The sequence below is a fragment of the Vulpes vulpes genome, chromosome 1 (genome assembly GCF_048418805.1).
Source record: "Vulpes vulpes isolate BD-2025 chromosome 1, VulVul3, whole genome shotgun sequence".
Taxonomy (NCBI): Eukaryota; Metazoa; Chordata; class Mammalia; order Carnivora; family Canidae; genus Vulpes; species Vulpes vulpes.
Window position 1 is genome coordinate 27,691,247 of NC_132780.1, and position 26,273 is coordinate 27,717,519.

The following is a 26,273-nucleotide window of genomic DNA, read 5'->3' on the forward strand; positions in this document are numbered from 1 at the left end:
CTGATCTCAGCCTGTTGCTAGGGCAGTGTCACATTTGTTAAATTATAATAAATGAAATAAGCTTTGATATCAAGAATAGCAAATGTTGGGGCGCCTGGATGGTTCGGTCAATTGGCAACCCAACTCTTGGTTTTGGCTCAGGTCATGATTTCAGGTTTGCGAGATCGAGCCCCTCGTTGGGCTCTGTGCAGGGTGGGAAGTCTGCTTAAGATTCTCTCTCTCCAAAAAAAAAAAAAAAAAGATTCTCTCTCTCCCTCTGCCCCTCCCCACCTCTCCAATGTGCAAGCACGCATGCACGCGCTTTCTCTCAGTCTCCAAAAAAGAAAGGTTTCTCAATCTCATGGCTATTTCTTGTCCAGATTCAATTTAGAACCATCCTGGTAGTTTTGGTTTAAAACTTGGGGTGTCAGGGCAGCCCCGGTGGTGCAGCGGTTTAGCGCCGCCTGCAGCCCCGGGCGTGATCCTGGAGACCCTGGATCGAGTCCCACGTCGGGCTCTCTGCATGGAGCCTGCTTCTCCCTCTGCCTATGTCTCTGCCTCTCTCTCTCTGTGTGTCTCTATGAATAAGTAAAATAAAAATTTTAAAAAAAATAAAAATTAAAAAAATAAAACTTGGGGTGTCGATGGAGAAAGGCTGCATTTACAGATGATTTACGTTAAACTGACTTCTTGACAATTTGGAGAAAGTACAGTCTACGTTTCTATGTCAGACCTTCTCACCTAGTCAAGAAAGCTTGGTCATTTTCTTTGTAGAGACCTTTATATGTATTTTTAGGCAGTTTTTTAGGTATCCTAGAATTCTTAGTACTTTAAGAATTGTTTTTATTTCCATCTAAGTGGTTTAAGGAAGGCTTATAGGACAAGTCTTGGATTTCTACATATTGTACTAATTTCCTATTCCTGCCATAACAAATTAGCACAGACTTAGTAGCATAAACCAACACAAATTTACTATCTTACAGTTCTGGAGGTCAGAAGTCCTGACATCAAGGTAACGGCAGGGCTGTGTTCCTTCTGGAGGCTCTGGGAGTCTCTGTCCTTGCCTTTACAGCTTCTGGAGGCCACACATGCCCTGGCTGGTGGCACCTCCCTTGCATTCAGCCCCATATCTGCCTCCAGCAGTACGTCTCCAGCTAGTGATCTGACCCTCCTGCCTCCCTAAGGAGGGACCTTTGTGCTTACACTGGGCCCACCCAGATCCCCCAGGATCATTTCCCATCTCAAAATCTTAATCCCATCTGCAAAGTCCCTAAACCATGAAAAGTGAAACATTCACAGATTCCAGGGACATTTTTGGGAGGTCAATATTCTGTCCACTGTGTATATTTTTCTTTTATCTTGCCACTTTACTCAACTATCTTATTAGTTAAAATAGTTTCTGACCTGACCATCTTGGATTTTCTATGCAGACTTTTCTTCAAAGAGCAATACTGTAGCCTTTTTGCTTTTAAAATTCATACTGCTCACATATCCTTTTACCTAATCGTTTTTGCTCAATATTAGTTTGTCTTAATTTAAAATTTAAATACTGAAATGGTACAAACATATAAAAAATATAAATAGTAATGTAACAGATACCTGTTGCACACATCAATAGTGTGTGTACATAACATTTTATACTAATTTTACCATATTTGACTTAGAACACGTTTTTATAAAGATTTTATTTATTTATTCATGAGAGACAGAGAGAGAGAGAGGGGGGCAGAGACATAGGCAGAGGAAGAAGCAGGCTCCCTGCAGGGAGCCCGATGAAGGACTTGATCCTAGAACCCCAGGATCACAACCTGAGCCAAAGGCAGACACTCAACCACTGAGCCACCCAGGGATCTCTGACTTAGAATGCTTTTTTAAAAATTAGACATTCTAGGATGCAACTAAAATCCACACTTCCCCATTTCTCCCTCCCTCTCCTGAGAAATGGTACACACCATTCCAATGTGCATTTTTATTGTTTTATATTTTTAGAAATTTTCTCTGAAAGATCATCTTTGCTAGTTTTTTTTTTTTCAATCAAAGTCAGCTTGGGATTTATCTTTGTTGGTGTTCATTTATTTTAACAACTGTATAATACTTCACTGTACAAACAAACCAGGACTTCTTTATCCTTTTCCCAACTGAGGGGTAGCGAGCTGTTTCCATATTTTTGCAAGTGTTTAAAGACCACATGTATACACGTCTCATCCTTCACACATGCAAAAATATCTTGAGAGCATCTACTTGGATGCAGAGGTGATGTCACAGGGCCTTGAAGTCTCTTATTTATCTAAGTCTCAAGAATGCTTGAAACCATGCATGCTCACTATCAATGTCAGTTAATCTGTTTCCCCCACAACTGTGTTAATATTTGGTGTTTAGGGGATTAAAAATGTTTGTCATCCGATGGATCTGAAATAGTGCTGTTTCACTACTGCATCTTAAAGATGTCACGAGCTTGAGTGTTTTGAAAGGTTTACTACCCACTGGGCTCTCCTTCTGCAGCTTTCTGTTCAAATTTTTACACTATTGCTCTTTTTCTAACTTCTGCAGTTAATGATTTTTCTAATACATGCATTTAGAGTACAAATACCCTTCAACTTTTTCTTTGCCAACTAACAAATTATTTAATCTCCATAACGTTGCCCAGACCCAAGTGTATCTTAAAACTTACATTATGTTTTCCCTTTTAGGTATGTTGTTGAAAGTATTCTTTTTTAAGATTTTATTTATCTGGGAGAGAGAGCACAAGCTGGGGGAGGAGCAGAGGGAGTGGGAGCCCAATGTGGGGCTCGAACGCAGGACTCTGGGATCATGACTTGAGTTGAAGGCAGCCGCTTAACCGACTGAGCCACTCAGGCCACCCCGAAAGTGTTCCTAACTGCACTGTTGTCACAGAACACGGCCTAGGTGATGACAATTCTTTGATACCACTGAGATTTGTTTTACAGTCTACCACAGAGATAATACTTACAGTAAGTGTTGCACATTTTATTGGCAAGAATGCGTTTTCTCAGGGCGCCTGGGTGGCTCAGTCTGTTAAGCATCTGCCTTCAACTCAGATCATGATCTCCAAGTCCTGAGACTGAACCCTGTATCAGTGGAGAGTCTGCTTCTCCCTCTCCCTCTGCCCCTCTGCTCATGCTCACTCTCTCTCTCAAACAAATAAATTTTTTAAAAAATCTAAAAAAAAAAAAAAAAGAATGTGTTTCTCTAACTGCTCAGTGCAAGGATTTTTAAATGTCCAATAGATGAAGCTTGTAAAGTTTTTCAAATTTTAATATGCTTATCTATTACTTTCAGTGGTACCTGTGTTCATTGGTTCTGTATTTGTCAGATGACTATTAGTAATTTTGTCGGGTTGTGTTTATGTATTGGAAACCATGTTGTCAGGTACAACAAACTTTAGGTTTATGGCATCAGCTAGTCATTAGGTCACTCAGTAAGGCTTTTGTCTAAGAGACCATTTTGTCTGACAGTAACGTAGCTACCTCAGGGTACTTTTGATTAACACAGTCTTACACTGTATTTTTAATTTTTAAAATCATTTTTGTGATTATATTTTAAAGATGGGTCTTGTAAAGAACATATAATTTAACACGTTAATTGATATGTCTATCTGTGTGAATGAGTTTTTTAACTGGCAAGTTTTATTTTTAATGTTTTCATTTTGCATTTTATTCTTCATTTTAATCCTCCTTTCCTGTGTTCTACTGGGTTTCTTTCTTTATTCTCCATTTTTCCCTTACTAATCTATTAACCTGTACATGCTTCCCTTAGAGAAGAGCAGGTTCCTCAGGTGTTTCCTCAACCTGAATCGCATTTGCTCTTTGGGTAAAGGACTGCGGTTGTGAACATCCTCAGTCTTGGTCGAAGAGTAACCCGTGACTTTCACACTTGAGTACCAGTTTAGCTGGGTATGGAATTCTAGACTGGAGATTACACTGCCATCTTCTGGCTTCTGTGTTGACTGCTGCAAGTCAGGCTACTTCTTGTTCCTTCCTGGGTAATCTGACCTTTCCCCTTGTAAGCTACCTTGCATATTTCCCTTCTGTCTTTGCCATTCCCATGGATCTTGAGCTGTGAATTTATTTGTATGTAGCCTTAATGGGCTTCCATCCCAATTCCATCCATTCTATAAAATTCTCCACCAGTATCTCATCAAACATTGTTTCTCCCTACCCCTCTATTTCTCCTCTAAAGTTTCCTCCTGGATAGATGCTGAACTTCCCCTTGTATGTGGGTCCTCACTGTGCTTCACTGCTTTTATACTCTCTAAACCTTTGTAATCTCCAGCTGTGCACCATCTGCTCCTTGACCTGCCCATCAAGTTTCTCGTTTCTCTGACTACAACTTATTTCTAGAAGGTCTGTTTGGTTTTCAAACCCATCACTGCCTTTTCTTCCTTTATCTTTAATCCTTCTGACTCCCTTGTTTACTAGCTCACCACTCATCCCAAGCCTCTCTGAGTGTGCTTTATAATTTTCCACTGTAGGACTGGTTTTTCTGTGGGAACCCCTTGAGAACGGAGTTCCTGCAACAGGCAGTGCCAAGTTTTCATGTTAACTCTTGGGCCTGGGATTTCCCCACAACATTCCTGTCACATAAACTGGGTTTCCTGATTTCTCACAGTAGCGGCTACTGTGCTTGCCCCCTCAAGCCAAGGTTCAGGTGAGGACTGTAGGCCCTAGGTCTCCTGGCTTGCTACCAAAGGCTTACCTACCACACTCAGTTCTCTGGACCCCACGGATTCCCTCTGGTTTGATGCTGAAACCCAAGGCTCCAGCAGCTGCAGCTGAGCCTTGCAAAACAGTTTCTGTAACAGGATGATCTTCCAGAAGCCTTATTTAGGGTACAAGAATTGTAAATTCTTTCATTTTCCTAAGAGCAAATTTGATTTTTGTTACAATTCTTATTTTTCCCAGTTGAAGGAAATGTAATAGCTCCAATTCCAAGTGAAATCGGTAACACTAAAGGCATTTATTTATTCACATAATCTCAATCAGCATTCTCCTACTCCTGGGTATTCTCTCTAGTGTAGCATTTACATTTGGGGGTCTCTTCTGGTATCAGTGCTTTGGAGGATTTGATATATCTGCAGAAGCCCATGGCCCATCCCCAGCTTTTGTTAAGGTGCCCATGACTTACTGGGTGTTCCTTCTCCCCTGGAGCCCATGGATGTGCCCACGGCCACATGGGGACACCATCTTTCACTGCTGGGGATCCCATGTCATACGTGCATGACACTTGCAGAACACAACTCTCTGTCTCAGATAAGCTAAGCCATGAAGACATTCTCCAAGGCCACAGAGTGAGACCACCCAGAGTGGATCCTTCCTGGCAGCCCAGGGCTGTCACAGTTCTGCTTCCTTCCTATCTGGCTCCTGGACATTGCTCTATCTCTCTCTGCAAGTTCACCTAATCATTTCCATCTTTTACTAATTTTTATGGAGCACTTGTATGTAATTTAAGCAGGAAGGTGGCCAAGTTCATCTGGCCCACCACTGGAATAACCATCATTAATTCTCTGGAGGCCAAAAGGAAAGACAGAAAGTTCTCTCAAGATGAAGCACACCATTGCTTTGGCCCTTGGCTTTATTCACAGGCACCCATTTAAACTCCCGGCTTCGTTTTCCTTTTGTGCAAAATACGGGGTGTGTAACTAACTTTTGCTAAGCTCTCCTCTAGCTCACAAGGCTCCCTTTATGGCCACCCTAAACCTCTCCAGACAGGACCAAACAGCCCAAGTAGGGCGGGACCCAGACGACTGAGAATCTGGCTCCCTTGGATCAGTCAACATCCCACAGTGTTAGAGGAGAACAGAAGTCTTCCCTTTTAATCAAGAGGGTTTCCCCTGCTGCACAGCAGGGTACCTTTAAGAATGATGCTAATGGGCTCCGTGGCCCTGCTGCCAGGCCAGCCTTGTGCTCATCCCTAACTCTGGAAAGTGGAGCTGAGTCCAAGCATGAAAAGACAGCCAAGGCAGAGGTAACAGGAGACCTCATCACCATGGGATACCCCTCCCACCTCACAGATCAGCGATTAATGCTGTTGTTTTTTTTCAAATCCTGACTGGCCATCCACATGTTCTCCAACGTGGTCAAATCACTTAGGTGCCTGAGGAGCTGCTTGTTTACCAGGCCACACCAACTGGTCTGGGAAGGAGATGAGGAAGGCCGCGTGCACTTGGGGTCACAAGGTCACAGGGCTTTGGCTGGTGGGAAATAAAACAGACAACCTGTCTGGCAGGGCAGGTGAGGGGGAGACCCCGAGAGCTGCACACAGGACATAAAGCTGCTCTTCTCTCAGAGAAGCATTTACAGGCCAATAAATGAGCCGGGGGCAGGGTCAGTGGGTCACTCTGGTTCAGACGTTCCCGCTGAGCCGTCTAGTGGTCTGCCCAGAGGCAGTTGCAAACGGCGGCAGCAGCGGGGTGGGCTGGATGAGTGGGTTGGACAAGCCAAGGAGCAGCAGGGGCAGGGGAGGAGGGAGTGAGATTGCCAACGGTGGGAATCAGAGAGCAGGGGAAAACAGGAGCACAGGAAGTCTGAGGCCCTGAGCGATGCAGGAACGCATGTGACAGGGTCTGCAGTCTGGAGGAGAGTGCCCGTCCTGCGGGGCAGCGAATGGTGGCCCCCACAATGCCGCGTGTTGGGGCTCAGTCCCTAGGACGTGTGAACATGCTCTTATCGGCAAATGGGGGCATTGCTGATGTCATCTCATCAATCTGAGGTCGTATGGGCGGGCCCCGGTGCAGTGGCTCCATCAGAAGAGGGACATCTGGACCCAGATGCACAGAGAAGACCATGCGGCAGACCGTGCAGCAACAGGGGCAGAGGTGGGAGTGGCTGCGGTCACAAGAGCAGGACATCCACCCTGCCAGCCCCTCCAGCGGCCGGGAGGGAGGCCTGCCACCAGGTCCCCCTCGGACATTCCAAAGGAACTGAGCCCGCTGCTGACACCCTGACTTTGGACATCTGGCCTTCAGTAGATTTTGGAGGCTAGAGACACCTAGTGTGTGCTCCCCGGGTACGACAGCCCTCAGAGGCGACAGCGGGGAGCAGTGGGGGGGGGGGGGGGAGGGAGGAGCTGGCACCACAGGCCAACACCTGCACACGGGGCCACATCCTGGCCTCACAAGGGGGTAGGGCATCACCACACCCATGTGCAGCTAGCAGACCCAGACATGGACAAGCCCAGAGAGAAACACGCCCAAAGAACAGCTGGAGGGGGCCACATGCCAGCCGGTGCACACGGACATGAGGCAGAGGGAAACAGACACAGATCCATGGGCTGTAGGCATGCACACACACATGCACACACACACACATGCACATGCATGCACACACACACAGACAGCTGTTAGGACAAGCACATGTGAACAAGCTGATCACAGGATGGTGGCCAAATCCAATGAGCCTTGCTTGTCTCCAGCAGGAGCCACAGTCACAATGCCAGGCAGTGGCCACCAGCTGCAGCCACTCCTTCCTGGTCGAGGCTGTCTCTGCAAGGACAGGGGGCCGGGAGTTGAGGGGACTCTGGGACGAAGGGGCAATGAAGAGGAAGGCGTGGGGGCAAAGCCCAGCCTCATACTCCGGGAGTTGGGGTGCATGTCCACCCTCCCTGGGGAAGACTCACCGTGAGCTCGCACGAGGCCTCTCCCCACCCTCAGCCCAGGACAGCACGAGTGTGTGTGCTCTCACACCTCTTCTCCATGGGCTAGGCCTTTCTCCCACCACTGCTCAGTCTGTCCACATCCTGGACAGTCCAACGGGAGCTTCAAATTCTCGGCAGTGGGAAGGAGCGAGGGTGTTCAATAACGGGCCTTCCCCAAGGAGTGGCACAGAGCTCAGGGCTCTTTGCACTGTGTCTGCAACAGGGGGGTGAGGTTTTCTACTTTACCCATCAGCCCTGGAGCCCTTATACCTGCAGCAAACTCCAGGAAGCAATCATACACACACACACACACACACACACACACACACACACAAAAGTTCCAGAAACGTACCCAACACACACTCTAATCAATCCATGCCTCTTACATGAGCCAGAAACCCAGAGCTCAGCAAACAGAAACAACGGGCCTCGTCTCCATGCCGACGCGGTGATCTCTGCTGATTTTTCTGTTCCCTGTGCCCAAGGAGACCTGAGGTCAGCACCGCAGCACCACAGGCTGCACGTAGCAGGGCCAGCTTGGTGAGTGAGGCGTCACGTCTGCCCTGTGACTTAGAATGCCCCAAGGACCACCTATAATTGCAATGTATCCCCAGGGGGAAGAGGTCGGAACTCCCCTCCTGGTTTCACCTGGATGACGAGCAGCCCCTCTCCTGGGACGGGAGACAGGAGCACACCGGTTCTGTCTGCAGAAGCCGCGGGACACGCCGGCCCCCAGCACCACCCTCTGGGCTCTTGGAGTTACCCGCTTCCCACAAGCATTCCAAAGTAGTGATTTTACAAAACCCAAGACGTGTTACATATGTACTTAAAACACAGCCTCGGAACACAAGGGCAAATGGCTTCCAGGCCAAACGTGTGCTTTTGTGAGTGTCCTGACAGGGACAGTGACTGTGACAAAAATACCACTAATGATCTTACTCGTAACAGGTAGTGTGTCGTGTCAAACGTAGCAAGGAACGCAGGCTCCTGGTAAACCCTCCCTCCTGCGTGAACAGCACTTCAGCTGGAATCGCCCCCTCCCCGGGCCAGCTTCAGTCCTACCGGTGACCGTCGTCTGGCATACCGAGGTCTCAGGCAAACTTCCCAGCTATAAATCACAGTCTCCTGTGTTTATTTTCTCTTCTACGTAGGTTTTCTGCCTGGAGATCTTTCTCTCTCAGGACCGACCACCAACTCTATACGTGTTCAGCGCTCAGTACTGGCACAGTGTATCTGAACACAAGCACCGTCTACACCTATACCGAATTCCCAGATCCTAGTCCGTGCAGAAGAGGCAAAGTGGTTCTCTCACTGAGGGACTGATCTACTGGCCATTCTCACCTGCCCATGAGTTCACAGACGCGGAGGCATCATGAATGTAAAGCAGGTTAAAGCAGTAGCTCCTACAGCCCATCCAGCTGTTACTACTTTTTTGTAAGAGTTCAGCCAAATGGGGCCAAGTGGTGCCATAGTCTGATGTTCAACAAAAATCACATGGAATAAGCATGGCCAGGCCAATTCCTCTCATCACTGAGCGTACGAGGAGGAGGCCAGGGGAGCAGAGAGGAAGGCAGCGTCAGTCTCCTTTTGTGCAAAAGCCATAACCCAGAAAAGGAAGAACATCACGCCAGAGAAGCAGAACATAGGGCTGCAGGGGAGTGGCGGGGGCCCCGGGTGGGCCATCCGCTATGATCCTGTCCCCGAGGCCCGTGGAGGTCCGGAGGCCTAGAACGGAGGCCCATGCTGACCATCACACCTGGGAAGGTAACACACAGTACAGGCCTCCTGCTGCTGCTTCCTGACAAGGGCGGCGCCCTGAGCCCCTCTAGCCCCCGACGGCCGTGGGTGCTTGGGCTGCAGGGGCAGCCGGAGCCACTTCCCGGCCTGCTGTGCACTCCGGCCAAGCCCCATTCAGACAGCTGTGCCCAGCGTGCTGCACCACCCGTGCATGGCCCTCTGCGCTGCCTCCCACAGCATGCATGCACGTGCGCACACACACATGCACGCACACACAGAGAAACGCACACGCACATACAAACACACATGCATGCACATGTACACACACATATATATACACACCGTCACACACACTCACATGCATGTATGTAAACACAGAAACACATGCACATATGCACACTCGTGCACAGAAACACACCTGCATACACGTATGCACATACATGCATACACACAATCACATGCATGCAAGTACACCCAGAAACACATGCATGTGCGTGCACATGTGCATGTACACTCATGCACACAGAGAAACACACATGCATGCACATGCACAAACACACCTGCATACACGCATGCACATGCATGCACACACACACCTGCTTCACCAGTGAACTTCTGCACTTGGTATTTCTGTGCCCAGGAGAAGGGAAAGCAAGTGTCCAAAGGCCTCAGCACTGCAGACACGAAGCACGCATGGCTTTCACACGATCCCATGTGGGTTAACAGAAACAGACGGGAGACTATCAAATCCCTACTAAGCAGAGGGTGTTACAAAGCATGCAGTTGTGGGCCTGAGAAACTGCTCAAACACCAAAAAGAAAGACCCAGAATACCACCCAAGGCACCAGATCTTGTCCATGTTTGGAGCTTGTGGCTGGATGGGAATAACAATTTCTGTGAAAGTTCAGGTCACGATCATTTCCGCGCCTCAGTCAGCAAGTGTGTCTTCCCTCCAGGTGGACCCCCACTGCTGTCCATCCTGCAGTCGCCTCTGCCATCCCTTCATGCTGCTTGAAGCACAGCTGTGGCTGGGGAGGGGGGGTGCTCCCAGCCCCTCTGGCCCCCAGGGACCCAGCACCCTGCACCTGGGGGACAGGTCTGCTGTAAACATGCTGCTTCCCCTGGGTGCTCCTGAGGCTACCAGGTGAGTGCAGGTTCGGTTTGGACTCTCACTATGGTTCATCCACCTCTGCTCAGCCTTCCTCACCTCCCCCTCCCTGCATCTTACCTACTCCCTGCCTCTCATCTCCCTCCTGCAGCCCCTCACCTTCCTCTTGCAGCCCCACACCTCCCTCCCGCAGCCCCTCACCTCCCTCCTGTATCCCTCACCTCCATCCTGCAGCCCCTCACCTCACTCCACCTGCCCCACACCTCCCTCCACCTGCCCCTCACCTTCCTGCAGCCTCACCTCTGTCCTGCAGCCCCTCCCCTCCATCCTGCAGCCCCATCTCTCTTCTGCAGCCCCTCACCTCCCTCCTCAGCCCCTCACTTCCATCCTTCAGCCCTTCACCTCCCTCCTCCCTCCTCAGCCCCTTCTACTTCTCCTCCATCACCCTCCAGACCAAGGTGATCTTCGCAGAGAATGATCAGGCTACACCATGTTCCAGGCCAGAACCCTGCACAGTGGAGGATGGTGCTCAGAATAAAATAGAACATTCTCCCGCCACCTAAAGAGCAGTGTATGTCCTACCTATGGCTGCCCAAACAGAGCTGTCTGTGGTGAGGGAATATTCTGGATCCGTGCTGCCTATCGTGGTGGCCTTTATCCACATGTGGCCACTGAGCACTTGAAATGTAGCTCAAAGACTGAGGAACTGGATTCTTAATTTTATTTAATTTTAATTGATTTAAAGACCCACGCACAGCTGATGGCCTTGGTATTGGATCATGTTCGTTTAGCCTCTGGTGATCCTTCTGACCTCAGCTACCCCAGTCCTTTCTCTCAGTTGCCCCAAGACACTAAGTTGTCTTGACCCTGGGGCCTTTGCACAGGCACCGCTGTGGCCCAGGACACCCCCCTCTTTGACTGTCAGCTCCTCAGATCTCAGTGTCACATCCCTTTCCTTCCTTCCAGCTCACCACAGCCCCGTCTCTTCCCCTGAGCTACTCTGTCAAGGTCTCAGGATGCTGACTCCCCAGTACAGGAAACATCATGAGGCAGAGACCACACACAAGGGTGTTATGTTATTTGGGTCCCCAACATGTGGCTGGGTCTCACACAGCTGGCAAAGAGGGCCCGTCGAGGAGTATGTGTGGGCCATCTGGACCGTGGGCTACGGCAGCCTTTCAAGAAATGATTTCAGACTCACCATCAAAAACCATCTTCCTTCTGAAGAAACGTTTCCCAAGGCCCAGCACCTGGGGCATAGGCCTTGCCTGCCTAAGGATATATCCTTGTCCTGGTCGAGGCCTGACCCCTGCAAGCCCTGGGTCTCTGTGCAACCACAGTGGGCTCTGCACACCTGGGCGTCACCAATGGCAGACAGAGCTCCACATGCCCTTGACTGAGACCACTGGCCTCGAGCAAATAGCATGTACCAGTGAGCGTCCCATGTCACCCCAGGAAGCCTCTTGAGACCGACGGGCATGCGCCAGCCCCCAGACTGGAGCCAGGAGACTTGAGTCCTGGCTGCTCAGTGCCCAGGAGACCCAGCCATGGACACGTGGATGGAAACCACCTCCTGAGGGGAGGGCACCCTCAGGGCAGGGAGCTCAGCATTTATTTTGGGCTTCTGGTCTTTGAATAACCAGAAAGACGCTAAGCAGAAATAAAGTCAATGCTTTAATAGATCACCGTTAGGCACTGAACTGTGTCTCCCAGAAATGCACATATAAAAGGCCTAGTCCCCAGGGGGAGGGTCTTTGAGGTTGGGCCTTTGAGAGGCATTAGGGCAGATGAAGCTCAAGGGGTCCCCACAGGGGATCAGTGCCCTAATAGGAGGAGGGCCAGAGCACTGTCTCCGGCACCTGGGGACAGCGAGAGGGCACCACTCGCAAGCCTCCTTAATTAAGAAACCGGGCTGCATCTGAGGAAAGACGTCCTATCGACTCGACCAACCCGAGATGCCTACAGAGTGTGCCAGGTGAGCAGTGACCCGGATGGTGACCTGTGGGAAAGGCTGAAGCTTTTCAGGAGACCTGCTCCTAGGGGAGTCACCTGCCCCCCTGGTAACCCCAACACCCCCACCCCATCTGGACCATGGGCTATGGCAGCCTTTTGGTCTGCAGCCCCTTACCTCTAGATGACTCCATAGACACAGTGACCCCAGAGGACCAGCACCTGGCAGCAGGTGACAGTGGCTAAGCCAGGAGTCCAGCTCCCCACAAGACCCCAGCCTCCCTCCAGCAGCCATCTGTCCACCCCTGCCCCGTCACCTGTCACCTACCACCTTCCAACTGGCACACGCCAGCCCTTGATGCCCTCATAGCCCCAGATGCAGGCACGTCATGCCATCACACCTACCAGCAGGGGGGTGCTGGGCCCCGGGCACCCTGCCACCCGCCCCAGCAGCTGAGCCCTGAGACAGCCAGCCAACCATGTGCCTCTCTGCCTGCAATTCCGGGAACACTTTCCAACACCTGCTCCCAAGAGCAACTCACACTTTACCTTTCAGAGTTGGAATAGGGCCATCCTGTCCATCCAGTTGTCCCAAAGGGTCATTCAGGTCAGGAGCCTCCACTTCCCCTGAGCAAAAGAGCACAGCATGTCCATTAATGAGATTGTACTGCAAGGTCTTTACTTTGCTTCTCATGCAAAGACAACAGTATTCCAGCAAAACTGCCCACTGTTTATAGAAAACCTAGAGGGATGAGACATTGTAGTGACTTGCAGAGAGGGCTCTTGTAGCATCAGACTTGGTATAACAGCAACTGTGCTTCTTAAAGTCTGTCCCAAGGGCAACAGAATGCAGGTGCTGCACAGTATGCACAGATGAGGCCAGCGTGTGACCGAGGCCCTGAGCGCCGTGCAGGGCAGGAGAGAAATTCAACAACACCGGTCGGCAAAGTAAATAAAACAAATAGCCAGAGTCTGCAGGTTGCCCTCCACACGCGGCCCCTGGTAATTCTGAGTGAATTCAGAACTGGAGCGCATCATAGGCAGCTCATTCCCCTCCCGGCTCCTGGGTCAGCAACCAAGGACCGATCCACGCACAGCTGTGAGGACAGAAGTGTCTCATGCTACGGCACCAGCAGCCCGCCCCTTGGAGGGAGGTGGTGTCAGCAGGAGCAGCCAGCTCCAGACTCACCCGCGCCAAGCACAAGAGCAGATCTGGCCTGCTCGGCCAGAAATGCCACTCAAAGACACAGGCCCCCAGATCCTGGGGGAAGGAAGGGCAGGGGCAAGGAACACCCTGCTCCCTGTCCCAGTGTGACCCCTGTCACCTGGTAGCCTGGCCATGACTGGGTTCCCCTGGTAGGTCGGGGACAGGGGTGGGTGGGGGAGATGAAGTGACATCAGGGGTGGCCCTGACAACACGTCTGGAGGGACTGGGTTCGTGGCATTAAAGCCGACCGAAGAGTGGGGGACACACACTGAACGTCGTGTGGCTCAGGAAGTAGGAAATCCTGCCAGCTACACACAGAGGAACCTGGAGAACGTGACGCTGATGGAAACAGCCTGACACAGAAAGACACATAAATGGTGGATGAGGTCCCCGGGGTCATCAAATTCATGTGCAGAAAGCAGATGGTGGGCACCGGGGCTGCAGGCAGGGGGCCCGGGAGCTAGTGTTCCATGGGGCCCATGGGGATGGTTGCACATGAGGGAGATGAGAAAGTTCTGGCCGTAGGTGGTGGCAGCAGGTGCACAACAGTGCGAATACTGTGAATGCCACCGCACCACACACTTAGACGTGGTTCAGGTGGCAACCTCTAGGGGATGGGCATTCGCCTCCGTTTTTAAAGAATCCTACAGAAGATAATTCAATTATCAACGCCCCTCCCCTCCCACCTCTCTTAAACAAGACTCAGGAGCCAACAAAGCACCCAGACCCATCAGGCCGTTCTCAAGATGAGGCCTGGCCCCAGGCCACTGAGCTCTGAAAGTGGGGTACAAGTGGTACAAGTGGTTTGCAGACAGAACCAGATGCACAAGAGTCTTCAGACTGTTCAGCTACATGAACACTGGCCAGAGGGCAGGTAAGGGCACCGGCAAGACATCTCTAAGCTGATCCTGCCCATCCCGCCAGCTCCTAAATTGCAGGACGAGCCCAGTGACACACAACCTGCGCCCTTGGGAGTCCAGCCCCGGCACCCACGAGGCCAGGGAGAGGCTGTTTCTGCCCGGGCTTCTCACGCCCCTCTTCCTATTGCGTCCAGTCCAAACCGAGCCAGCCGGCAGAAGCCTCACTCCATGCCAGCTTTGGTAAAATGTCCCCCCACGATCAACCACGTGGAAGTACCATCCTTCTTCTCTGAGATGACGCCCCAAATGGTAATACGTCCCCTGCAGTGGTCATAGGGTAACCTCAGGAATCATGAGCTTGCCCAGGGGACTGTGAAGAGCTGTAGGACATGCGGGGTGCATCCCGGTGACGGCTGGTGGTCCCGGCATTACAACCTAGACCCAATCCGGGGCGGAGACTGGCATGAACTACACCCGTGAGGCAATCGACGCATCTGTGCTCAAGAATTAAAGTTCAGTTGAGTTTGAAACTGTAAATTGGCACGTTACACATACCATCACTCAGCACTGTGTAAATGCAGGGAGACCACAGGAAATCCAACACACTCGTGCTATATACACACATCTGAAGGAGGCATAAAAGTTATTAACTGCTTAGAAATTGACAAATGGTGTGAAACGGTCAAATAAATATACACCCTGAAGAAAAATAAGCACCATTAGCCCAATTCCACTGTGGAATAGATTCCCAGCTCTTCCAAGGCAACTCTTGGTTCTGAGGCAAACATGTTCCCCGCGCACCCGAGGCACAGTGGAGACAAGCACGCTCCCTGTGTGGAAGGAGCCAGAGGCGATCCCAACATTTCTGGTGACTTTTTTTTAAATAGATATTTATTTATTTATTTATTTATTTATTTATTTATTTATTTATTTATTTATGAGAGAAAGAGAGAAAGAACACAAGCAAGGGGAGCAGCAGAGGCAGAGGGAGAAGCAGATTCCCCACCTAGCAGAGAGCCCGATGCAGGACTTGATCCCAGGACCCCGGGATCCCGCCCTGAGCCGAAGGCAGACGCTCAACCACTGAGCCACGCAGGCGTCCCTGTTCTGCTGACTCCTGAGCAGACGTCACCACCCCCCCAGACCTACCAAGTCGCTATTGACCTTAGAGATGCTATGATTCTGTCTGAAAAGGTTGTGCTGGTCGACATATAAGCTGGGATTTGACTTTTCGTTTCTTTAAGTCTCAAGTTTTGCCCCAAACACATTAGTGTGGTTTGGTAATAATTTAGTTTGGGTACGTGAGCAAAAGGGTGTCATCTACATGCCTGGAAACCTGGGTAGAGTTTCAAGCCTCCCACAAGACTGATACAAGACACCCCGCCAAGACAAGCCATATATGTGAATAAATGCAGAATTGGCCAATTGACATGGTCCTTTGAGCTGACGCCTTATATTTCAACACAACTGGGCCCTGTTGTGGCTTCCTAACTGAGAAATAAGGACCCCATTGATGGTCTGATATTAGAAACTGTCGTTCTCCCACAGAGCACAGTCACACACAAAATGGCTGTTCTCACTCCTGTCACGCACAGAGTGTCTTAAATGTCTAAGCCAAACGTATCAAGTGCAAATATGAACTTGGGGACCGATGACATGTGACAGCGTAGGCCAGCATCTCAGCAGATTCCAACAGGCTCTCTCCTGGCTCCCCCGAAAGGGTCCAAAACACCCCAAAGGAAAAAAAATAAGACAAACACAAGCCAAAACCAACAAAACAACCACAAAAACTCTCTCACACACGCACACACACGTGCACACGCACATCAAAATGTCACTATTACATATCTGGAATTTTAAAAGTCATTTAAAATTTCTTCCTTTATTTTATTTTTCAACATCTCTCCACTTAAAAAGCTTCAAACAATTGCCATAATTCACATCCCATAAAACTTGCCATTTGCAAGTCTACAATCCAGTGTGTCTGGGGACACTGACAAGGTCGTACAACCGTCTCCACGATCTAATCCCAGAATCTTTCAACACTCCCAAAAGAGACCTTGTTACTACCATCAGCAGTCGTTCCCACTCTCACCTCTCCCAGACACCATATCCACTAGTCTGCATGCTCTCTCTCTCTCTCTCTGGGGATTTATCTGTTCTGGATATTTTACAGAAATGAATGCCATAAAGTTCAAAATGGCATTTTGAACAAAGACCAATTTTATAATTTGATTTTTTAAATGTTAGGCAGCAAGGAGAGAAGGAAGGAAGGAAGAGGCTGGATGAAGCTGGGGCAGGTGACCAGCAAAAGAGACCATTCCCTGCCTCTTTGGCACATCAGAGCACCCAGAGTGGACAGGAGATCTGGCTCCCCGAGGGGAACAGGATGTGAGGTGCACTCGAGATCCGAGATCGGAGGTGATACAGGATGGGACCGGAGGAGCCGCTGGGAAGGTGGGATGCTTGGGGCCTGACATGCACCTGCCAGGAGACCAGCGCATGTCCACGTGATGCTGCAGGGAAGGTGGGGCTCTCAGGCTCTGGACACAGGGGACTGAGTGTGGGTCCAGTAGCACCAGCACTGGAACTGGCGTCACCTGAGGCTCCCTGACTAGTGGGTTCTCCTGCCCGTCAGTGGTGCTGGCTGAATGGCCTCTATCCACTACCTAACCCCATGCATTGCCCAGGCGATCCCGGCTGGCTGGTGACTGTCCCAGGTGGCGTGACTCTGCGACATCTCCCCAATGGCCTGCCCAGCACCTCCTCACACAAAGGCCCACTCGGGTTACCTGGTGCTGCTGCCTTCACCCCCGCTGGCCCCCCAACAGACGAGGAGACCTGAATGGAGAACCACCTAGGGGAGGAGCCCCACTTGCCCTAATGCCTTGGATTTTCATCATCTCCCTCTGAATTAGAGCACCTCTTTGGAGCAAATGGTGTGTCCTTCGTTTTGGCAAAATGCTACAAGGTGTGCTATGAAGGCCATGTGTCCATTTATGATGCACTGGATAGGAGTGATTGTCACTCTAAAAGCCCATACAGCGAGAGAGTACAAAGCCACTGGAAACCTCAAACCGTCGCTGGCATCAATCAAGTAGGCATTATTTATTAGCTCCTTATTTGTTTTCTTGATGTTTAAAGAAAAGAGAACATGTAATGCGAAACAAATTTAAAAGTGGTGCTTTAATACAATGACACGTTACATGTACGGTTTGACCCATGTCAAAATTACACTTCAATGCCCAGAAGCAAAGACTAAATACAGTGTGGTAACAACCCACATGGGATTCTGGAACAGAAAAAAAAAATACATTAGGTAAAGTCTAAGGAAATAGGAACCGCATGGATTTTGGTTGTGAATAATGAGCCAGATGAGGCACTGTGACGAACGTAGCAGACTCGTGTAAGGTTTAATACTGGGGGGAGACAGGCGAGCCGTACACGGGAACTCGCTACAACCATCACAACTCTCTCTAAATCCGAAACTATCCTACACAGTAAGCGTACTGGGAAACAATCACACATCCCATCCCATGGTTCAAGCCCGCAAGCAAAAATTTAGACTAACCCGTCAAAATATAGTATCTTCTACAGGTAAAGAAGGGCTGTAGGGAAGATCCCATCTCCAAACACCCTACATTCTTGATCACCAGATACAGCCCCAAAGCCAGGCCAGAATGCTAACCACAGGAGTGCAACACCACAGACTCACTGGATTTCGTCTGCATTGTTCAAAGGCTCAACAGCAGGCCAGTGAATGCTCAGACATGAAGTCACCCTGGAGAATGTGGGGTTTTGAGCTGAATCCTGCCTTAATTGTCAGGCACGGCGATAGCAGCTCGGAACCAGGAACTCAGGGTGTATCCTTTGCATCACTTATCAGGGGTCCTACAAGTTCAGAGCTGGAGCAGCTGGCGTCTGCAGAGTGACCCAGAGAAAGGGTTCACCGCCGATGTTGGATGATGCTTGCTGAGTTGCCAGGGTTTCACAGGGTGGGGGGCGGCCTGCTGGACAGGTACGCCCTGCCCCCAGTGTGGGGAAATGCGGAGTAATCACAAACCGTGCAGCAGTCACACAAAAATCTTCTCTGGACCTGCTCCCGACGTGGGCCTCCAACACGACATCCTGACGTGTGGGGCCAGTGAGAGAAATTTCTGTCTGTAAAGTGGCGAGTGGGCCCATTCTGGTTTCCAGGCTCTTTCTGTACTATTAAAATACTCAGTCTCTCATTAGCGGCAGAGACACTATTAGGCAAGAATTTCCTAATGAAGTTCAACCCACGCCCTTGGATTTAGAGTCCATGGGGCCTTTTTGTTTTGATTCGTGTCTCTTAAAATGTTTTGTTATTCATACTTTTCATCCACTAATCTCTACCTGTTGATCTGAATCAGTACACTTGTTGTGATTTAATTAGGTGTAGTCTCTGGCATATCTGGACAACTTCAAAGCAGGCTCCTTTTTTAATTAGTGAGGGGCACTTTATTCACCAAGGCTTGGCATTCCTGGATTTGGTCATCCCCGGGAAAAGGTATAATTTGCAAGATATGAGAAAGAACAGCAGCCAGCGCCCAGAAAAAGCCCCCAGCCTGGAGGGGGTGACGGCGAAGCAAGCCGGGAGCCTTGGAGTTTTACAATGAAAACTCAGTCCATCCGCTTGCCGTGGGAAACGCAGGCCACACGTCCCTGAGCCACCGCTGAGCTGGGCGACACGCGCAGTCGAGACCGCTCGTGATGCCCGCAACGGGAGAATGGAAGACAAGAAACGAGCACCTGGGAACGGGCACCGTATAAAGCCCCGAAGGGGCGTCCATTCATCGGGGCGCTGGGCCAGGTGTGTCGATAGTAAAGAGACCCCGTAACGTCACTGGGAGCGCCCTGGTGACCCCGGGTGAACCGCCAGCTCGAAAACCACAGAGCAGTCGGGGTGAGCGCCGCTGGCTCAGCGCTGGTTGTCTTAACAGCCTGTGATCTCGCATTTTCCCTCTTGCTAACGTGGGGCGGAGCGAAGGCCGGTGCCATTCCTCCTGCAAGGGCCCCGCCTGACCCTGCTCTGGGAACAGAGTAGAGTCCGGCAGCCTGAACGGCAGTCGCCAAGGTCCCTCACCAATGTGAACTCTGGCTTGGATTCTACCTCTATGGCAAAGAACATCAAAGCCCCAAGTGAGTCACAGTGTAGACGCGGCTCCCCATCCCACCCCACCCCCGGCACCGCCGGAGGTGAGAGCTTTTTCCACCCGGCGTCCCTGACAGCCCCCGGGGTCCCCAACAAAGGCCCCACTGTCAATGTTCAGGGAGTCTGGGGCTGAGGAGGGGGAGAGGCCGCCCAGGAGGCTGAATCAGGGTCTTTCATCCACCTTCCCTCTTCCCCAACACCTAGGGCCCCCGGGGCAGTGCCGGAAGGCGGGCGCCCCGACCCCCAGATGCCGCGGAGAAGCGAGACCTCCCCACCCCCGCCAGCCACCCCTGCACGGCGAGACCAGCTCGGGGCCCCTTCCCCGGCCGTGCCCGCCTGCCACCTTGGCAAACCCAGCAGCAAAAGAGCAACTCACAGAAATGCTGAGCACCTATGCCGCGTGCACCCTTTGACCCCATCTGGTTTCATGGGAGACTCTCAAATACTGGCTGTTCCCCTGCACAGAAGCTTTTTACCTCGAATCCCTAGGTTTAAAGGTAGAGAAGGAGAAAAAGATACCTTTTCTTTTCTTTTCTTTTCTTTTTTTTTTTTTAAAACAATCCTGGGATGCCCAGGTGGCTCAGTGGTTGAGCATCTCCCTTTGGCTCAGGTTGTGACCCTGGGGTCCTGGGATGGAGTCCCACATCGGGCTCCCCGCAGGGAGCCTGCTTCTCCCTCTGCCTGTGTCTCTGCCTCTCTCTGTGTCTCTCATGAATAAATAGATAAAATCTTTTAAAAAAAGAAAAGAACAGAATGATCCTGACAGGGAAAAGAACTGAGTAGGGTACTGTCCTGTGGTGACAATGGAAGCCACCTTCTAGGTGCCCAAGGGAGGGGCTTAGGGGCCCAGGCCCCACCTGCTGCTGCGAGACCCCTGGGCTGGTGGGAAGGTGACCCGAGGGAACCAGTCAGGGGTCTGCAGCAGTCTGGCTGGCTCTTGTCTCCGAGGTGCCGTCCATTTGCTGTTTTGCAAGCATGACGTTCGTCAGCAGTGATGGTCTCATGTTCATGGAAACAACCAACCAACAGAGGTACACGTCCACTCACGCTGAGGTGGCGACAGTGACTTTTTTTTTCTGTATGAGTTTGCCAGTGATGCAGTGCCACAGCCTGGGTGGCTACATCCTGGAGGCCAGAATCTGGAGATGCAGGTTGAGCAGGGTTGTTTTCTCTCCAGGCCCCTCTCCCTGTGCCCTCCTGGGCTGTCCTCGCATGTCTGGGCCCTTGTCTCTTCTTATAGCGACACCAGGCCCACTGGACTCAGGCCCACCTTAACGAGCTCATCTAAACTTAATCACTTCTAACGATGCTATGTCTGGGCAAGGCCACACTCGGAGATGCTGGGACAGGGACTCCAAGGTGTCTATATTGGGGGAAGCGCAACTCAACCCGTAACAGGCAGTGTTACTTGTCTTCACGGCTGCTTTAGAGGTGATGCTGATATGAAAGCAGGTTTGGCAAGTGTGTGGTGCCGATGGACGGGGCCAGGCCTTGGTGACACTGCGTAAGTCGGGGTCTGGACCAAGTACAGAGGGGACCGCCCGCTGCCCACTAATAGTCCCAGCACCCTGGCTCCCTCCCTTGGACACCCTCCTTCCTGTAGGAAGACGTCCCGTGGCTGTCCTCCAACAGACAGTGCTGTCCTCCAAGCTCCGTGCGCCTGTAGTCGCCAGCGGCAGCAGTGACACCTGAGCCCACATCCCTCGGGTCCCTGCCTCACAGGCTCACGTACACCAGCGCTGAGCAGCAGGCAGGCCCGACCATTCACAGGAGCGGCGCTGGTCAGCACTGACGGGCACCCCGCTTTAGGCACATCCTCCTCATGAGCCCTTCACACGAGTGCCACATCTCGCGTCCACCTGTTCCATGTGAGCGTCTCCTCCTCAGTCCTCTGATGCTGCAGCGTTGGGGGCTGGGCCTGCAAAGCTCCCCCCTTCCCTCTACCTCTATCCCGTTGAGGGACAGGCTGCAAATGAGCACAGTGCACAGGGCCCCCAACAGGCTCCCTTATGGGTCCGACCACTCGTCCAAAAGCCAGCAGCAGAGGCCCGAGGACAGGCTCGCATCCGACACACGTCACGTTCGACTTGTCCAAACTTGAACCCAGCCTCCCAGCACAGACTGCTCCCCTGGAGCAACCCCCACTTCCTCAATTATCACGCTGCCCTTTCACAGGCAAAAGCCACACACCCTGGTGGTCCTGACTCCCTTTTCAACCACCTTCTGCATCCAACCCATCAAGAAATGTCATTGGCTCTGTCTTCGGTGTCTGCATCAGAGTCTGATGCGCTCAGCCCCTCGCTGCTCACACTTGGGCCCAGCAGGGTCACTTGACAGCCTCTGGACAGGCCTCCGTGCATGGGCCCACCTCCCTGTAGCGGTCACACTGGACCTCTAAAATGGGCTTCACTGTGACAGGAGAGGTGAATTTTGACAAAGAAGCCTGGATTGTATGATGCCCTCACACCAAGTTCAACATGGGGCAGAGGCATCTGTGGCGATGAGGGTCAGCATTACCTGTGGGGGTGATGGCCAAGACGGAGTAGGAGAAGGTTTCTTTTTTTTTTTAATTTAAGATTTTATTTATTCATTTGAGAGGGAGAGAGAAGGAGAGCACGAGCAGGGGGAGGGGCAGAGGGAGAGGGAGAGGGAGAAGCAGACTCCCCGTTGAGCAGGGAGCCCGACCTGGGGCTCAATCCCAGGACCCCGAGATCATGACCTGAGCCAAAGGCAGATGCTTATCTGACTGAGCCACCTAGGTCCTCCTTTCTTTTTCTTTCCTTAGGACAAAGGTTTCTGAGAGATTGCTGGTGTGGCCCAGTGATACGGGAATTTGCACACTTGTATCTCTGCGTTATCACACCTACACAGAGCTTTCCACGGTTCTAGCAGAATCTCTCCTGTAATGTAAGGCCCACCCTGACCTCATTCCACAAGCCAAACACTTCCCTGCACATAATGCACATGATCCTGCTGTCTACCCTCTTTCCTGTCTTCCTTTTCCCCTTAAAATTTCCAAGAAACAACATGTTTGTTTATTCCTCCCTCTTCTTCCTCTTTCTGCTGCTTGTTCTATCCCCAGCAGCTGGGCAGGAGCAGGAGCTCTTCATCCGGTGAACGAATGAAGGTTTCTGTGCTCAACACCTTCTAGCACTTTACACCTCCTCAGAGGTGCTAGAGGTTCCCCCTCCATGCACACATGCACCCTCCTGAACTCGCCTCAGCTCCTCTACCCTTCACACCCTCAGAAACAAATCCAGCCCCTTCTCCCTCTGGGGTTTGCATCTATTCTGTCCCTTGCCTGGAAAACTGCCCCACCCCCAGACCTCCCTCCCCATCACCTCTCGCTTTCTCTGCTCCAGCATTAACTCCCTGGACACTCTCCCTGGAAACGTCTCAGCCCACGTACCACCTGCCCTGTCCCTTGCTGCATTTCTCTCCAGGGCAGCACATCTGCTCCAGGACGGCAGGTTCTGGGTGACAGTCAATGCAGGCCCTCGAACCCAGACACGACCATGTGAGGATAAACAAGTGTGTGGGACCACCTGGCCCATGCTCTGGCATCCCTGCATTTCAGCTGACAGTGAGAAGGGTGGGGCTCGGGCTGCTGCAGGTGGGCTCAGGGCACCTGTGCCAGCGCCTCTTTGTGCATCTCCTCTTCTCAGAGGCAGATAATGGGGTCAATCTTAGGTTCATGCAGGACGGGCCCCTGCTCCTCCAAACTGCTGCTGAGCACTTCCCTACTCATCTATCCTCAGCCCAGACAGTCCTCCAAAATCCCCAGGCCCTGCCAGGCCCCACACGCCACTGTCTCACAACATGTCCTTCTAAATGTGTATGTACAACTTCACAACTGCAAACAAGTAAGAAATGGTGACAACATTAAGGCTGTACCACGTGCTGTTCCCCCACAGGAAGAGCCAGTTGCTGTCACCACCCCCCTCCCTCGGTAGGTGCAGCGGAGGTGCGTTCTGCTAAGTGAGAGGCACCAGGCCCCCACAGACATCTGGCTGGCACAATGGTGGCCTGAGGATCCAGATGAAGCCACTCTGCTTCAAAACAACAACAACAAAAAAGACCTGGGCAACACAACCGAAACCAAGCATCTCAGAACTCAGAGAATTCACGAAAGCCACAGAATGAACTGAAAACATCCATCCATCTGGGAGAAAGGAATGAACCTCAGAGAGATGGTGCGCTGTACCAGTTTGCTGTGCACTGCAATGGTCGGACAGCCGACGCCCTGAAGCTCTGTCGAGAGTGCCATCACACAGTGACTGCATTGTCTGGACTTGCAGCACCTGGGGGAGGCTCCATCTCTGGCTCAGCTGTGCTGGGGGTCGTGGGGAGGTGGCAGGGGGTGGCCACCCCTGGGGCATTACCAAACAACAACAAACTGCCCACAACAATCTGCCAACGATGGCCTTCTTTGTGCTGACTACAGTGGCAGTAAACGTGTGCACAGCCCAGAATTTAAAAGGAAATACAGAACCAGAGGGCCCCAGGGCACTTCAGAAGGTTTGATGTATTTCTAGGATCAACAATGCTATGCACACATGGAAAGACATGCACATGCCCAAGGAAGACCTGGAAGGAGAAGACATGGCTCCCTGTTGCTGGTGCCATTGGGAACAGGCAGTAAAGGCTGAAGTTTGATAGATGCCTGCTCACAGGATCCCCTTGGCAAAAGGTTCAAGACATACCACGAGGTACCTGAGAAAATCTCCTGACCAGTGACTGGCTAACCACATAGCATTACTGATGGGAGATGTGACCCTTAGGAATCCAAGCTTGAAAATGTAAAGGTCCTTATGTTAAGAGTTCTTATCACACAAACAAAATAATAACAATAACAATAGTAATAAATAAAGTTGGGAGAAGGAAACTTTTGAAGAGGATGGGTATGTTTATAGCACAGACTATGGTGATGGTCTCATGAGCATGTACTTACCTCCGAATTTATCAAGTTGTGTAAGTCAAATCTGGAATGTTTTCTGAATGCCAATCATACCTCAATAAAGCAGTTTAAAAAGAAAAGAAAAATAATTTGAAAAGAATGGCAGACAACTCAGTGGTCACCCATCACAGGAAACAGAGAACCCGCAGAATTAGTAAAGGAAAGCCTCAAAACAAACAAATAGTAGCAAGAAAAACACCACCAAAAACCAAAATGAAAAACAAAAATAAAACCACAGCAGCAAAAACAAACTTTGATGGGTAGAGGGGTTTGCTCCTAGAGTTGCTAAAATATTACCTAAAATGTCCAGTTTTTAACAAAGAATTACAAAGACAAGCAAAAAATAAAAACAGAAAATATAAGCCACATGCACAGGAAGAAACACCCAACAGAAAATGTCCCTGAGGGGACTGAAATTATTATAAATATGTTCAAAAAACTAAAGAAAACCACACCTAAAGAATCAAAGGAATTATAACAAGTTTTTTCACCAACTAGGAAATAACAATTAAGTGATGGAAATTAAAAGAATCGTATAGAAATTCTGCAGTTGAAAGAACAAGAGCTGAAATTTACCAGGTGGGCTCAATAGCAGATTTGAGCTGGCAGAGGAAAGAATTAGTGAACTGGAAGACAGTTTAATACCTTTACTGGAATAGAGATTATCTACTCCAAAGAGAAAAAAAAATAAAAAGAATAAAGAAAAATAACAGACCCTAAGAGACCTGTGGGATAGGACCAAGAGCATCAACACATAGGAGTCCAGAAAGAGAAAAAAATATATTTAAAGAAATAATGACCAAAAACTTAACCAAACTTCATAAGAAGTATTAATTTACACACTTAAGAAAATCAACAAACTCCAAGTAGGACAACCTCTAAGATATCTACAACTAGATATAAGATAAACAAACTTGAAAAACAAAAGCAGAATCTTAAAAGCAGCAAGAGAAGTGACTCATCAAGTATGAGGGATCTTCAATAAGATTAAGAGCTGGCTTCTCATCAGAAACCCAGGGGGGATGATATATTAAAATTGTTGGGGGAAGACAAAGACTGTCAACCAAGAATGCTATATCCAGCTAAACTCTTTTTCAAAAATAAGTAAGTTAGGCCACTTCCCGATGAACAAAAATGAGGAAAATCTGTCACTAGCAGCCTGCTCTGTAAGAAATAGTAAAGGGAGTTGAGTTAAAATGAAAGGACAATGGGAAGAATCCTAATTCACACAAAGAAATAAAACAGTACCAGTAACGCAATATAATATAAACATATTTTTGTCAGTAGCTCTTTTCTTCAATTTACCTTACAAGACTACTACATAAAACTGTGATTATAAAATTGTATTGATAGACTTAAAACATATGAAGACATAATTTGTATGGCACTAACAGTTTAGAGATAAGGGGAAGGAATAGCAACATATTGAAGCAAAGTATTTACTATTGATATTAAGTTAGTATTAACCCGAACTAGACTTTTTAAAAAGTAAGACAGTAAGTAATTTTCATGCAACCACTAAGAAAATTATTTTTAAAAATTCCATATAGGAGAGACAAAATAAAGAAATTTTTAAATTACACTAGGAACTATTTAACACAGAAAAGGCTGGAATCAAGGAACAGAGGAACAAAAAAGAAGCAACA

The 26,273-nt window shown here is 50.0% G+C and overlaps 1 protein-coding gene across 2 annotated transcripts in view; it reads right to left on the bottom strand.

Moving 5' to 3' along the window:
• ROR2 (receptor tyrosine kinase like orphan receptor 2) overlaps nt 1-26,273 on the bottom strand; it is a 186,246-nt gene that overhangs the window by 31,929 nt on the left and 128,044 nt on the right. For both annotated transcript variants that reach the window (XR_012002124.1, XM_072761354.1), the window contains exon 2: nt 12,977-13,054. Coding sequence is in view for 1 of the 2 variants with exons in the window: in XM_072761354.1 (XP_072617455.1) it covers nt 12,977-13,054 (78 nt within the window). In the remaining variant the exon portion in view is untranslated. The remainder of the gene's footprint in view (nt 1-12,976; nt 13,055-26,273) is intronic.